Source organism: Mirounga angustirostris, unplaced genomic scaffold (genome assembly GCF_029215605.1).
Source record: "Mirounga angustirostris isolate CCGP_5_RB_7025 unplaced genomic scaffold, mMirAng1.0.hap1 SCAF_6, whole genome shotgun sequence".
Lineage (NCBI taxonomy): Eukaryota > Metazoa > Chordata > Mammalia > Carnivora > Phocidae > Mirounga > Mirounga angustirostris.
The window spans coordinates 105,878,763-105,895,182 of record NW_026991714.1 but is presented as its reverse complement, the minus strand read 5'-3'; the positions used below and the strand labels follow the sequence as shown (position 1 = coordinate 105,895,182).

The window sequence follows — 16,420 nt, the reverse complement described above, 5'->3', positions numbered from 1 at the left end:
TAAAAAAAAATAGTGATGTGCCTTTGGGATTATATGCAGAAAATAGTCCATTTTTGGAGGGGTTGCTGCTGCCAGTAGCTGGCTAGGCCCCAATCAAACATGTGGAATCATTAATTAGGGTCATTTGTTCTGCTGTGAGCTGAGCAGAATGTATATATAACCTGCTCAGGAGAGAATTAATTCATCCTCCTCTCTGTACTTTCTAGAGTCCTCCTAGCACGATTCTCAAAGCCTACAGGCCTCGTACATATGTTCTAATGGGCTAATTGTTAAGGCGACATTTGTAAATTAATCTCTGACTTGAGCTAAGTGGTTTCCCCTAATGGCTTTAATTCAGTGACTCCCATTCTTGGCCATATATCAGATTCACTGGAGGAGCTTGTGAGAAATAGAGGTGCCCAGCTTCCCCGTCCCCCCAGCTGGCCATTCTCTGGTTCCAGGGCAGGATGACGGCATCTCTGTTTTTTAAGAAGTGCCACTCAAGTGATGGGGTTGTGGGGGAGCTGCCTTTCTGAGCCTCTGCTCCAATCAGTGTCTGGAGGCCCTCACAGACTCATGACTTGTGTCTATTGAAAGCACTTGGGTCAAACTCAACAACTTGAAACCAGTTTCTAGAACAGGCAGTGTGTCTAAGAGCCCACCTTCCTGATTCATTCATTCTGTGTTCATCTCACTGGGACTGTCCTTTCCTTGAAGATCTTCAGTGATCTGATGGGGGATATTCTGTGCTTTGCCATCTTGCTTCCCATTTTTATGAACTTTCTGAGACATTTGAGAGATTTTCAGGGCCTGCTGGAATGTCCATCATGAAGATATCTGTGGATCTCCCCCTCTCTGTTCTCCACTTATCATCAGGCTCCTGGTGCCAAGTGTTATGGACAGAGTTGTTTGTTTGTTTGTTTTAATGCAGTGTGTGTGTCTGTGGGTCTGTGGGTCTGTGTTCCCGACATTCTTCTGTGCAAGCACATGTTGTGTTTGATCTTGCATTTCTGAGAACAGATAACTCAAGAGTCCCCTTGTTTCAATGACATTAATCAAATCACTTTTGTTAGGTATCTGGCACCTCCATAAATATCGCTCAGTACTTGATATCACCTCATAGCTTGTAGGTATTTTCAGTCAAGCTAAGAATATGGCAGTTCGCACTGTCCCAGGTAGCCGCAGTGATCTGGTGGTGACCCCAGTCTGTGAAAAGCTAGAAAGGCTCTGGCAGAGGTCAGCACACAGTGTGCTGAGAGAGGGAATGCTCATACTGTCCCATATATCAGACTGTGTTTACAAGGTCTTGTTTGCGACAGCACTTGGTAAAGTGCTTGGTTATTGTAAGAGGTCTTCTGTGCCTCCGCTGCAGGAGGGCTAGTGTTTCTCCATCTTGGGTATTCTGCTTCTCTTGGCCTCATTTTACCATGTCCCTTGGGCTTCAGTGCCTTTTATCCCTGGGACTATCGAGGCACATGGAAGGACTCCCATTGGCTTCCCCCTTACTGAAGGAATGCTGGAGTAGTCATTACAGGTAGGAAGAAGGGACACTGAGAACAAAGAGCATGTTGAGACAAGAGCCCCTATGGTTCCTGCCCATCCCCAACTTCTTCTCCCATTTATATCTCTACCTAGTCAATACCTTATTACAGATTGACTATTCCTATGCCATACAATTGAGCACTAATTGCATAACATAACATTGGTTACTATGTAAGGATTACTCCACAAAGAAGTATTATTTCATGACTCCAAGTGGACTTTTTCCATGTTTCCTAGGGCTTCGAGTAGAGCAGATGTGAAATAAATACTTAGATAATTATTTGGGGGTGCTCTATAACATAACCATTAGCATTTAGGCTAAAAATCTAACCATTTTGTGTAGTTGGACTGAATTTTGTCATATTTAGAGAAGATTTCTCAGACAGTGGGGGATTTATCAGAGAGAGAGAGAGATAAGAGATGGAGAGAGAGTGAGCACTTGCTAGTCCTTTGCCAGGGCCCCGTAGAAGATGAGTCCGTTGGACTCCTCTTTTCATGGCGTAATCCAAAGGGTTGATTCATTTTCTGCAGCACCTGGATCCAGGTTGACAATGTAATCAAGCCTGACATGATAAAGGGCCATTTAGCAAGTTTAAAAATCACATGCACAGTTGCCTTAATCCTGAGAAGCTGGTCCCCTCCCCATTGATCATTCAGCCCTGGAGGCAGGTGGGTGGAACAGTTTGGGCACCCTATACCTCCTCAAGAGTAAGCCTTCCGTCTGAACATGGGGACCCAAGAATAGGTTCACTCATCAGGATCTTCAGCTCTTGGAGGTCATTTTCCTCTTGGATTTCTTCCCTCCCTTACCCTATCAGAGAGATGCTGATATTTGAGTTTGCATCTTAAGAAGCTAGCAGGAGTCCTCCCCTCCTGTCACTGGCTGATTTGCTTAAATAAGCTGCACATTATTCCCCATCACAGAGGCCGAGTGAAGGCAACTGGGACAAATTAGTGTCAGCTACTTCGTCTGGCCCCCCAGTGCTGGGAAATCCTTACCATTGCAGGAGAGCTTAGATTCTGAGCTTGTTTCATAATGATGTAGATGCCATTTGCAAGGGCTTCTATCCTCTTTTCTCCCCTCTCCCCTGCGTCCCTGCCCTGCCCTGCCCTGCCCTCCCCTCATTGGCCTGTATAGTCTGCTCTGACCAAAGCTCAGCAGTCACACACACACACACACACACACACACATAGCCCAGCTGACAGAGATTAGTCTTGGGTCAGCTGTTTATGAATGAAGAAGAGGTTCTTCCCCTGTGTCCTGGCCACGCCCCTTCTCTTTGCAGCATTTTGAGAATGAGGTCGGGGCCAGGATCTAACTGCTTATGTCTCAGAAATAGCAACCAGATCAAAATTAATCTTAAGCTATTTGTTTTGCTGCCTCATTCAGATAATAGAGGGAAAAGCCGAAGCTTGTTTATGTCTTTGTTTGTTTTTGTGGATGATTTTGCAAAGAATGAATGAGTGAGTGTGAGGGGAGAGCCTGGGGTGAGCTTGCCAAGGGGATTAGCACCGAAGAGATGGTGATTGCCAGCAGACTGCAGTGTTACCTTGGATTCAGCTGCAGCGTGGTTTAGTTTTTGAGACAAAATGGAAGAATTAAATAAGCCCCAGTGGTGTACTGTTTTACCACTTCCTTTCATAAGGCTAGTTTGTCAGGTGCTATGAGGCTGTGTCTTCCTTCTGCAATGTCGGGCTGTTTGTCATTGTTTACTGTGTGGTTGGCTGTCTGTCCAGTAGCTCCATGGGGTTCTGCAATGTTTTCAGTGAATACCGTATGCAGATTTCATTTCCCCTCCACCGCTGTGGTGCACACACACAATACAGATATGTGTGTTTGATCCTTTCTCTCTGTCTCTCTGTCTCTCTGTCTCTCTCTCTCTCTCTCTCTCTCTCACACACACACACACACACACACACACACACACACAGCTTGACCGTGCCCAGTCATTACGTAAGTTGGGATTCATCTCTCTCCACCAGCTGATGTCAGGGATGGCAATATGTAGATACTCTGAGGAGACTGACACTTCTTTTCATCCAAAGTCCCTTTTGGATATTAGCGCATCTGAAAGGTATTTGTTGGTGGTGTGTTTGGCAGTGGTGTTTACTTTTGTTTCCAATCTTTGCATCTTTCTTATTTCTGAGCATCCATTTAGTTGCCCTACTGGTCTCCTCTGTGAAAGCCTAAATAAACAAACTAGAATGGAGAGTGTCAGTGTCAGCCTCAGCTGCGACACATGCACTTGATGGGCTTCAGTGTGACAGGCATCCTTTGGAGGATGTGCCAGACTGTCTTTCATGTCAATGGCGATTAATTTTGAGTGAAGAGTGTAAAGATGAACTAGGATTCTCGTGTAGCTGGCTCTGATGTATTACCGAATTTGGCTTTCCTCACCTAAACCATTTCCAGAATACTTGAGAAGTGTTGTAACTACACAGGCACACACACGTGCGCACACGCACACACACACACATTTGTACAAGCAGCAAATTTGTGCTTTTCAAATTGATGGTTCTTGCCTGGAGACAGGAAGTAAATCAGGCGTTGCCTAGGGCTGGGGGCAGGAGCAGGGATTAACTGTTCATGGGTGTGAGGGGTCTTACTGGGATTGACGAAAATGTTCGAAACTAGATGACAGGAATGGCTGTACCACTCGGTCAGGTCACTTGAAGTCATTGAATCGTATACTTAAAATGGGTGAATTCTATGGTATGTAAGTGGTATCTTAGCAGAGCTGTGAAAAATTGATATTCCCATATTTGAGTTCCTCTGGCCGAGGTTGCACATAATATGACCCATTGTATTACCCTAAATGTTTACCTGCCCTTCCCACTGGAGAGTGCTGACTTCAGCTGCAGAGAAGCTAGATGCTGTTGATGATAGGGCCAGATGAAACCCAGCGCCACAGATACAAGAGTCTGGCCTGACCCCTGTTGGCCAGCACTGAGGTTGCTGCCCACTGCAAGGTGCGGAGGCCACATCAGGGCATCCTGTGGGGACCTCCAGGGGGCTGAGATTCCCAAGCTGGCCCCAGAAGGCAGTCGGAACCCTGCTTCCCAGCTGCTGCCGCATGTGTCAAAATCGGAGGGGGAGACGAACCAGGAGAGACGATGGACTCTGAGAAACAAACTGAGGGTTCTAGAGGGGAGGGGGTGGGGGATGGGTTAGCCCAGTGATGGATATTAAAGAGGGCACGTTCTGCATGGAGCACTGGGTCTTATACGCAAGCAATGAATCATGGAACACTCCATCAAAAACTAATGACGTAATGTATGGTGATTAACATAACATAATAAAATAAAATTTAAAAAACCAAAAAACAAAAACCCCCAAAACCAAACACAAAGCCTCTCGGTGTTGGCTCTTAAGTGATGACATATTCCTCTTCTTTTGCAGGTTGTCTTAGTCTTTGCTCTCAGCATTGGTGCACTTGTAATATACTTCATAGATTCGTCAAAGTGAGTATTCAAATACATTGTCTTGCCCTCTTTGCTAAAACAATCATGAGCCTCTGCATTGATCAATCCATTTACTTTAACACCAAAATTTAGAAGGCTGTAAAAGGAAGGCAGGGCAGCTCTGTGTTGGTTTTCTGAAGGGGAAAATAAGCTTACACAAGGAAGGTTACTTTGATTCAGCTGGCACAAGGGGGAGGGAGAGGTACCTGAGGGTAAGCCTTTTTGCTGGGTATTATTTATTTTGAAATAGCTGTGTCCTGTTGAAGTATTTATACTAAAGATGTCGAGAGGTTAAGAGGGCTTTGGTATGAGTGTCCAACCACTGGGAGGGTTCCAAGTATCCAGCCAACATGGGCCTGAGCCATTCTTGCCATGGATGTAAGGTCCTCATCTCATTAGGGTTTCTGATGCTTTAATCTTATCGGAGTTCAGATTAGGAAGCATGGCTCTGTCCTTTGCCACTATCAAGCAGAATATTCTGTGGGAGCATCGCTAGTTGGTGCTTCTTGACTTGTGAAGGTAACAGATGGGATGGAGTTCATGGCGACTCCCAGAGGTGCAGGCCTACGGCCATCTAGGATTTCCTAGAGCGGACATTCATGCAGACCCCTGGGGTGTGAGCTGAGTGAACTGGTACTCTAGGGTGAGCCTGACGTGGGGTCTTGTGACAGCGTTTAAGACTTTATAGGAGGCAGAAGAGGTCACCGAGCAGAACTGCTAGGTGGTGGCCCACTCTGCCTGGGTTCCTGCAGGTGTCACCCCAGGGTACCTCATTTGTTCCAACTATTCTATTGCAAGCTTGAGGCTGGAGCCGAGCTGGTCTGATGCGCCTTTCTGTGGTGACATGAACTTGAACTCTTTGCCTTCATTGTCCACTGTGAGAGTGTTTTCACCTCTTTGAACTCTATCCGTGGTATGGCTGCCTACTAGAGTTTGATTCCAGGAACCTGCTTTGTGTCCTTGTTGGCACAGACCCTGGTGTGCCTGGATTCTGAGCTTAGTGCTCTTTTTCTGTGGCTCAGGATGGTAGTAATTTCATGCACGCCTAAATTCTGAATTTCTCAGAGGCATCTGGTCACCATCCAAAGGATTTTGTGCAGTTGGGTGCTGAGGCCAAAATGCCATGTCAGGGAAAATAAAGAAAGCATCCCTTTAATCACTTACCTCTGGGGATCAACCAAGTCTGAGAATATCAGAGATCCTTCAGCCCGACCTCATGCACAAGGCTGGACTGCCCTCATCCACCTCAGGTGGAGGGTCCTTTCAAAGTCCTCCAGGAGACAAGATTCTACACGCTCCCTCCATCAGCTCTTCCTGGTCAAGAAAGAGAAGGGCTGCCTAAGTCTGGAAAACTCCAACTGGTATGTCATTGAAGGTAAGCCTCTTCTAAATATCTACTCTTAATGATTCTGGATCATATTTGAATTGAACCAAAGATCTTCTAAAGCCCTGGTCTTATTTCTCCATTCTCTTCCCAGGAGTGAGGAGTGTTCTCACATGTCAGGGGGTGCATACCCTGTCAACTTCCATGCCAGGCTCAGGAAATGGGTTTGGGCATGTAGAATGTGTGCCCCAGACCGAGCAAACCCTTACATGGAGGTGAGTGTGGTGATCGGTTAGGAGAGATGCCTCGGCACCTTCTTTCCCTTCCCCAGCCTTTCTGCTCCTCTGTATTTCTCAGAAATAAAATGCTCTTGTTAGATGGATTTGAATTGTGTCCTTTTTTACAGTGTCTATGAGAGGTAGTCTTTTGTTCTGTAGATTCTGGTGTTCTCGGCTCTACCTAAGAGGATGGAAAGGAATGGAATTCCCCAAAGCAAAGAGCCCCTTCCCTGGATACCCTGCAGCACTGCAGTGTTCTTCGGGTTTTGTTATGATTTTGCTAAGTCTTGGGAAAGCCAGCATTGGGAGCCCTCTCTGGCTGTGGTTTCTTTTATGGACTTGCAAAGAGTCTATTCCAAAGATGGGCAGTCAGTCCTATTTTCTGTTTTTCTCAGCAAAAATGTCAATAATCTTGGAACCAAGCTTGTCCCCATTCTCCCTGGGGACTGTCCTAGCCTCAGTCCTTCTTCTCTGTGACTGACCTGTGTGGTTTGGCATAGTGAGACTTGGTTTATAAGAAGACCTTATGTTTATTTCTGTCAGCCCTTCCACTTCTCATTTGCATTACTACGTTTGGTTATAGCCATCTGCCAAGGTTCTGCCCTGTGGGCGACCTGATCAGCACAGCCAACACCAAGGAGTCTTCCATCTTCCTGGGGGTAGTCGCGAAGCATGCGCACATTAAGTAAGGGGAAGAAGTAGAATCTGTAAAACAACCTTTATGGCAAGTCCATAGATTCCCAGGAATAAAAAAAGAACCTATGAGACATTGTAATCAAGCAGAGTAAACAAGAGAAAATGAAATTCTATCCACATATAAGATGCAAAGGAAAATGTGTAAGAAAGCTGAATGTAAATTCTTAAAATCCATCTTCCCATTCAAACTCTCATCGATTGGACACACTGGTGGTTTGGCTGGCCATTTGGGCATCTCGGAAAGAGACCTTTAAACTTCTCTTGGGACATTACACTATATTATCTCCCTGGAAAAACCTAATATTCTTCAGACCAATTTTTGTTAGCATTTATGCCCTTCAAATATATCAGTCAAATAAATAAATCTACAGGCTTTCCCTTTGTATGAGCTTAATTGGGCAGACACTGTTGTGAGGTGGCTTGTCTCAGTGAATTTTAATCAGCGCTGGCCTCCCCAACAATGGTGGGGAAGGCTCCACAGCACAAGTTCAAGATGTAAGACTCTGCACCCAGCCCCTTGAAGAGGCAGATTAATATATGAAATATGCTCTGGTGGTCTGCCCTGCAGGCTCAGTGTCAGGCAGGCTGATTCAGGTCGTGTGAATGGGCTGGCAGGCTGGGTGGTTTGGTTATTCCCTTTCTGTGTGGCAGCAGGTAGGGAAGGCAGTTCAGATACGTGTCATAATTGGTGCCTCTCTGATCTTGTTCACCTTTCCAAGCTTATTGTACTATCAAGAGGCAGTGGGTAAGTCATTTCCAAAGAGCCTCTCCTACACATCTTTCCTTTCCCGTTGTTAGGCCAAGATAGGTCCCTGAGCAGCTCTTTTTCATTCAAGGATTTGAGGAGCCCTTCTTTGGGTCTTAATTTTCCTAGAGTGATCGCCACAGAAGAATCACTTGCACAGCCTCGAGTGATTGCTATCTAGCTAAGACAGATTGCGCTCAGAGCTCCTGGAGTTGAAAGCCAAAGAGAATTACGTTAAACTGTGTTAAAATTATGCTTCATCATCCCAGCGGTAGACTCTCTAGAAATACCCAAGCAGAGGGAGTTGTTCCTCCAAGTCTTTGGATAGACAAAAGTGTCAATTCCTTACAGACACAGAGAAGCGTTAAGCCCTCCAAACACAGTAACCCCATCTCTCAAAAGATACTAAATTAGCCACAGGACGCAGATATTGCCCAAAAGAACTCTGTTTCTTTTTCATTCTTTTTAAAGGTGTTCTGCCCAATTTAAAGCATATGCCACTCCAGCTCCTAATTCTGATGTCTCTTGATCTCTATGCCGACCCTTTCCTCCCACACGCTCTGATACTCTGTGAAGCAAAGATTTTTTAAAAATTGTACAACCGAGTCAAAAGTGCCCCAGACACCCTGTGGGTAATAATGTCACCATTGCTGGTTCCATCCCTGTCTGTTTCCTCTCTTTGACATAGGAACAGTAATTCTTCTCTAATAGATAAGAAAAAAAAAAAAAAAAGACCCAACGATGCCAGCGTGAGGGCAGGATTCACGGGTTGTATAATGCAGCAGTTCCTGCTGCTTCTAGAATTTCAAGAGAAAGTTGGAAGAGACAGCGGCTCCAGGCCCTGGGTATTTGCATTTTTTTCCAGGGGCATTCTTGGAAAGGATGACTCACCTTTGGGGAGATATTTATTCCTTTGATTCATGGGTTTAAACTCAGCTACTTCTTATGCTACAGTTATGTGGATTATGAATATTTAATACTGCGTATACTGAAAATGAAGGTCAAGTCCTGCTTGCTGGTGACTTCAGTGCAGACTCATGCTTCTGCAAGGCAAGGTACCTGCTGTTAGCCCAGTAAAGCTGAAAGGTTATACATTGTTAAAATTTTCCTTAATGACTTTACCTGCTCCAAAATTATCTGGCACACAGTGGGGGCACCTGCTGATTTCACCAGTCTTTGCTCTTGGCTTCCCATATCAGCGATGCTGCTTTGGGGATATGGCCATTAGGAAGGAGGAGGGAACAGAAGTACAAATTTTGGAAAGCATCTCATCCAAGGGCTGGCTTCCAGGGTAATGGCAGTGTTATGATGTGAAAATGGTCCTCCCCAGGTCTTCAACGTTCATTTAACATTTTACATATATATTCATGGGCTCATTCATCTTGTATTCATTCGAATGCTCATTTGAGACCTCTTCAGTGTACTCATGCGAAGATTTTCCACGCCGTAAAATTGCTTAGGGTTAGGTATGGTTAAGGAAGATTATCTTTAAGATTGCAGTAGCAATTGACCAGATTGTTTACATCGTCTCCAAAAATAAAACTGGTACCGTTGATGTGATGGGGATACCCAGAGTTTTCGTGGAACTGGCCAATCCCCAGCGATCTTACCCATTGAGTGTTCACACAGGCGGGCCTCTAGTCCCCCAGCCAGGAAATTCTCCTCAGAAAGGAAGAGACAGGCAGGTGGCTGGGAGAACTACCATTCCCTGATCATAGACTGTGCGAGGTATGGTGCTAAGCACGTTATAATACACATCACACACGACCTCACTTAGTTCTCCCAACAACCTGATTGGGTGGGTGTGACTGCCCTTCCCGCTGTGCAGGTGAGGAGGCTGAAGATGCAGCATTTGTCCCAAACCATGTAGCTCGTCCATCATGGAGTCAGGATTCGAACCCAGCACGTCTAAAGGCATCTCTCTTCCAGGTGTCTCGAAGTACAATTCCAGACTGTGGAAGTGACTCCATGGGTTGAGTGAGGAGTTGCAAGAATGAGGAGTAGCTTAGCCTCCTGAGCCGACTCATCTGTCCTATTTTCTCTTTTGTTCTCCATCATCCCATTTCCTACCTTTGGGGCTACCAAGTCTGCACGTCAGCAGTACCTACGGGGGTCCTAGCCCAGCTTCCTCCCTAGGACACGAGATGTGTGGGACAGGTCTGTGGGATGTGAGCTGTCTGATGTCTGTTTACATCTTGATTCATTTCTTCCTAAATTATGGCTTCTCTTTTATCTCAGTGGTGTGGCAGCATTGGGTGATGGGATAGGGTCAAGTTAGCAAAGAATAAGGAAAGCTGATTGTTTCTCAAGGGCTTCTCCCATTGAAGGGATTCTTTCCCGGTAGAAAGACCTTTCACTTCCCCCCACCATGCTTACCTCGTCCTCTGTGCCTGTCATTTGGCACACTAAAGCAGGTAATGAGAGAGCCCCCCCCCCCCCAGCCTCACAGGAAGAACAGCTGGGAGCCCATGGCATAGGGAAGGAAGCTCACCACCTTACTCTGTGCCCAGCTCCTTTATGGAACTTGATCTTTCTAGGTGGTGTGCTGAGAAATTCCCTGCCATTCTCCTCCTTGATGTCCTTGTTGAGGAGTCACGGTATGCATTTAACCTTTGTTGAGGAAGTCAACACAAGTCACTGTGTGTGCAAAGCATCTCCCTATTCTTCTTTTCTTTTCCTTTTTACATACTCCCCCCAATTTTCTCTATCCCTCCCTGACATTTTTATTGCCAGGCTTTGGTTTGGAAAATTATGGGTAGGGAAAGTTCAAGGGCAGGATGTTCAGAACAGCACTGCACATCTGTGAAGGGAGCACAACAGGAGAGCCAGCAGCTGTTGAAAGAATAAAATGTCAGATGGTGAAGGAGCTGGGCCCACGGAGGGGTGGGGAGGGGAGGCACCCTCAGGGCAAAGAGTCTGTAAATAACTCCCAATGGGAAGTCCTTGTCCCCTTGCAGAATCTAACCTTTAATGGCCACACTAGATTCTCTGACATGGGAGCAGCCCTAACTCAATTGTTCTACCTCATCTAGCTTTCCAGAATGCCATTTTTTTAAAAATCAGGTGAGCACAAACCTGGTAGAGGAGACAGATGGAGAATAAGGATATGCCTAAGGGGTAAGTCCTCTTTGTCCTTCCCCCCTTCCATCTGGGTGAGGTGGTCTCAGCTTCCTGCCTCATTTCTCATTGCACACCACATGTGACAGCATCCAGAAGCATCAAGGACTGGCTCATCTTTGGCATTTCCTTGGAAAAAATCAGGGACTATGTTAGGAGTGGGAGGGAAGACAGATCTAGACCTTCCAGGTGTGTTGCAAAAGGTAACTTGAGAGAATGACATGTCAGAACTTGAAGAGACTTCAGAGTCCTCTTGGTATCACTGTTCCCTGTGCCTCAGCATCCTCTCCTGCCACAGGAAGGTGAAGTGACCTGCTCAAGGACGCCCAGCTAGCCAGGGGCGGAATGAGAGCCAGTGCAATTCTCTTCAGTCCAGGCCCCTTTCTCCCTGATCCCTTGGGTTCATTCTACCAAATACGAAGTGAGCAAAGATGGGATGGCAAATATTACCCATTGAACAGCAAAGCAAATAGTGATTTTTACACCCATTTTGGAGTTTCAGGCTGTCATCATGGGGGCAACTTTAGGGCCATGGAAAAGAACAAAGGTAATGCCAGGTGGGCGCTTGGGATTCCTTTGTTTCATCCCCCTGGGCAAGAGGCTCTGAATTCCTTGATTTTATGATCCTTTTTTTTTTTTTTTTTTTTTCCTGTACTATTTCAGAGGGGGAGGTAAGAGCTCAACTGTGTTGTGGAAGGTTAACAAGACTGAATGCATTGGTTTGGCTTTGTTTGGAATTTTTTTTTTCCCTGGAATTTGTTATGCCTGACTTTTGAGGGCATTTTGCCCAATGGCTCATTTGTTTGCCCATGAAAACACTATCTGATAACTATGTCTATAAATCCATATCTACTCTCTCCAAAATTAGAATGAATTTTTTCTTCTCTTCTCACCACTCTCCAGAATTTCAAAAGAAAACTTTGGATTATCTGACACTGTTTCAGCCCTCTTGCTTCTTTTAAAAGAAAGATTGTTTCAGTGAAAATGAAGAAAATGCATTTCCTTGAAGATTCATTAGTTGTTTATGTCTTCTGCAATGAGCATGTGTTTATAAGGCAAGAGGGCTGGATTTTCTCTCTGATGCATAGCACTGGTCCTTTACCTAAAGTCACAGTCAGACGTGCATGCAGGACTGCCAAGGGATCAGGGTGGGAGCCAGCTGGAGAGAAAGGTTAGCGCTCAGAATGGTTTAATCCAAACACAAGGGCGAAGCTCATGCTTAACACAAGCATGCTTGTCCTGAGGTTTGGTGTAGACTATTACAGCTTTATGATAGGTTTTACAGGCTGCAGATGAGAATGGAGATGTGACCTCTGGCTTTGTTTTTATTCCCCCTGTCCTTCTTCCTGACAGCCTGACAAATTGTAGCTTTGGGGAGACCCTGGTCAGTGATGAGTCATTTGTGGTTTAAAAATAGAATTTCTTGCAGCAAAGATGCCCTTGGGGCTTTTTGATGCACATGTCACTATTCATAGAATTTGGGAGAAGGGAGTGTGTGTGTGTAGGGGACAATCCTGTCCCAACTCTAGACTGATGGGAAAGCATAGCATGGGAGGGTTGGCCACCAGTCTCATCATAACAACAGAGATGAAGCTGAGAGCCATGAACCCATGCCCTTAAAGGTATCAGTCAGGTAAGAGATCCCTATTAAGTACTGACTGCATGTAAGACGTTTGCTAGGTATGGAGGATTGAAAATACTATGTGTCAGACCTGATCTTTTTCATTAAAACTTTTAAATTATATATATTTTTGCAAGGGTCAGGAAGTCTAGCCATCATATAGGAAATAGAGAGAAAATGGGCATAAACATAGGAAAAAGACAAAGATAGGAACAATGAGGTAACAAAACAAGATAACAAGTGAGATTTCACTAGGCAGTATATCATCACTCTCTAATATGAGCATTGCAGAGGATCCGGGCTGAAGGTAGAGAAGCCAAGGAGACAGCTGGGTCTTGGGAGTGTTTTGGCTCTGGGAAGGTTTTGAGTTGAGGAGGTAGAAAACTCCTTCTCCCCTTGATTCTAAGAATCCACAGAGGGTCCTCTCATTATGGCCTGTGCTGTGTCCTCTGACTTGTATTTTCAGTGTGTGCTGAGTCCAGCAAAGCCCTGCCTTGCCATGAGCTGCTGAGATAAAGGATTGAGGGTACTTCAAGGGGTAGCATAACAAAACCACACAAGCAAACCATCCCTGGTGGTGGTAATATCTGTTCTCCAATTGCACGTGATGAAAATCTTTGGAAACTTCTCTTTGGAAATTTCTAGAAGTGGGTTGACTGAAAGGCATCCACTCCACCTTTCTGAGACCAAGGTCAGGGTGTAGTGTGTTTTTCAGGGACCTTGTCTATGAACTTGCCACAGGCAGAACATCCCAGGGTGTGGTAGGGAAGAACGTTATGGCCAAAGGAGGCGGTGCTACTGACAAAATGGTCATGACACGTTTGTCTGGAGACCAGGGTTTGCCTCGAGGGTCACATGGTGCTTTTCATGGGTGTAGTTCCTTGTGCCTTTTTGGGTCCCTTTCTCTGTACAGAATATTAAAAGTTACATTTTGTGACTGCATTCATATAAAGATGAATAAAATCCAGGCTGGATTTGTTATCACATCTTCATTATTATTATATATTTTTTTCTTCTTATTTGAAAGAAATGAAAATTAAGGCGTTTTTGTAGGGCGCTGGAAGTCTGGTGGGCCGTAGGCACTGTATCTGCCATGCCTGATGGAAAGCTGGCCCTGTTTCCTCCCTTCCTGTCAGCCCCATCCATCTGGAAATTTTCACAGATAACAAAACAAGCCCAGAGACAGAGGCCTAATGTCCCATCCCTCTCAGTGTCATCTAATTGTTTCAGATGAGGAAATTAAAAATAAACATTCCATTTCAAACCATGTCTTTTGACTTGGCTTTGGAAAATAGGAACATCAGCAACCCAGCCTTAAAAAAAATGGCACCTGTAGATAGGTCCAGTTTTTTGTTTTTCAGAAAATCCAATAATCTTCTGATGAATTTTAGAGAGAAACATGTGCTTTGTCCATCCTTCTATCTGAAAATGAGCCTTGCCAGTTTAGGGGATATGTTTGCTGAGAGCACCACAGTGAAAAATGCCATTCCCTCTAGCAAGGTTGGTAAGCTCCAGGAGATGGGGGCGGGCAAATGTTAGGAAGGAGGAAAACAGATCTGGTGAGGACCAGAGGCTTGAGGTGAGAGCTCAAGCCTCTCCCGAGGTGGCTTCCCAGCTCCGGCTGATTGTCCCCAAGCAGAGCGTAGGCCCGTGTGGCCTGATCATCCTGTGTTTCAGAGAGAGGAGAGGAAACCAGGCTTTATGTGGAATCTCCAGTTTTAAAATACTGCCCACAGCTCCAGATCTTTGAAAGTACTCTGCAGGCCAAACAAAACACTTCTGCAGGCCAGATTTGGGCCTCCTGTCTTCAATCTTTATTCTAAACTCTCTCTTGCTGGTCTTGAATTAGCTCTGCTCTCTGAGTGCCAGAAAATCTTCTTAACTCTTGATTCTCCATCCCCCAGAAAGGGCCCCTTCCCTCTCCAAAGTGAGGAGTCCTTGGTCTCCAGGTGCTCTGGCTTGTTGCCCATCTAACACACTTGCAAATGCTGCTTAGGTAAGTGTCCACTTTTCTCTAGGCAAATACTATATGTCACAGCAATAAATCACCCACAACTTACTGTAAATCCCTAAAGCTACATATCATGAACTCAACGTCATCCCTGAAAATAATGTCGTTAGGACCTCATAAACATACACTCTGTTTGTTTAAGAACTGCAAGAGCTTTTTAAACATGGTTGCTAAGTCACAAGAGTGTATTTTCCAGGACATAAATGGAAGTGAACATAACCCCCTTAAATTGTCATATTCTTTTTAAGAAAAGAGGCCCAAATCTGTCTGTTCTGCTGGTGTATTAACATGACCAAAACTGAGTTGATTATACTAAGCATGTGTGTTGATACGTATTAGCGACTATCTTCTGACTTACTTGTCTAAATGGACACATTATATGAAATGTGGTTTAATTTCTAGCATGTGTGGGTATGAAAGCATGGGTTAACATAGATAAATCTTGCCTGTATTTTTTCTAAAAATTTTATTTATTTGAGAGAGCAAGCAAGAGAGAGAGAGAACACAAGCAGGGAGGGGTTAGAGGGGGACAGAGAAGCAGACTCCCCGCTGAGCAGGGAGCCCGATGTGGGACTTGATCCCAGGACCCTGAGATCATGACCTGAGCCGAAGGCAGACACTTCACCGACTGAGCCACACAGGCGCCCCTTGGCTGTATTTTTTTAATCAACCTTAAAGCTTGCAATTTGCTGAGCATTTGGTTCAACATTTACTGATGAAATTCTTAGGCTGTGGCCCCTTTAAAAACAAAATCGGAAGCATCTCTGGACCCTTCTTCCTACATATGGTCCCAAGTCGGAGCTACATCTTCATTCCCTCATCTTTCACTTTTTACATGGAAACTTGGCAGCTAATGTTAAGGTAGCGTTGTTAGACTTTGCTTGAATATAGAGCCTGGATATCTTCAAAGCTACAAAAAAGATGGCCATTCCATTATGATAACTCCGATTCCAGTAGAACTGCTTCATCAGTCTGGTTTCCAAGTAGAAAATACTTATACTGCCTTTCACTTATCATGATACTCTCAGGAAGAAAATGTAGGTAGGACTCCAGGGCCATTAGATGTTGGAATCTACTGTAAGGCATTTGTCCTTCTTTTTTTTTTTTTTAATTTTTAAAGATTTTAATTTATTTATTTGACAGAAAGAGAGAGACAGCGAGAGAGGGAACACAAGCAGGGGGAGTGGGAGAGGGGGAAGCCGGTGAGCAGGGAGCCCGATGCGGGGCTTGATCCCAGACCCCTGGGATCATGACCTGAGCTGAAGGCAGACGCTTAATGACGGAGCCACCCAGGTGCCCAAGGCACTTGTCCTTCTTAAAGATATTCGATCCATGTTCCTATTTATGCCCAGAGAGCCCCTGTCTCTTCCTTTGAGAGCTGGTATTTTCACCTCTCTCTCTCTGCCTCCGCCTACCTCCCATCCCAAAATGAACCAATGGCCCAATTTGAGACACAGTTGATCTTGATGCCTTAGAGGGGACTTCAGGGACTGTGTATAAAGAAAGATGAAAGACATGGATGTCATGAGATGACCCCACCTGGTACACGCTTTTCCTTTAGCATCAGGAAGAAGGATGGGGAGTGCATTAAGGATTTTGCCCTCTTCATAATAGCATGAACAAGAATGATAAGGCAAGGTCTGTA

At 45.1% G+C, this 16,420-nt stretch overlaps 1 protein-coding gene across 20 annotated transcripts in view; it reads left to right on the top strand.

Moving 5' to 3' along the window:
- KCNMA1 (potassium calcium-activated channel subfamily M alpha 1) overlaps nt 1–16,420 on the top strand; it is a 734,101-nt gene that overhangs the window by 359,279 nt on the left and 358,402 nt on the right. For 17 of the 20 annotated variants that reach the window (XR_010412485.1, XR_010412484.1, XR_010412486.1 and 14 more), the window contains exon 3: nt 4,922–4,983. Coding sequence is in view for 15 of the 20 variants with exons in the window: in XM_054508237.2 (XP_054364212.1) it covers nt 4,922–4,983 (62 nt within the window). In the remaining 5 variants the exon portion in view is untranslated. Of the gene's footprint in view, nt 1–4,921; nt 4,984–6,048; nt 6,583–16,420 lie in introns of those variants that run through there. The other 3 variants (XR_010412488.1, XM_064594879.1, XM_064594872.1) reach the window with 3 other exon arrangements.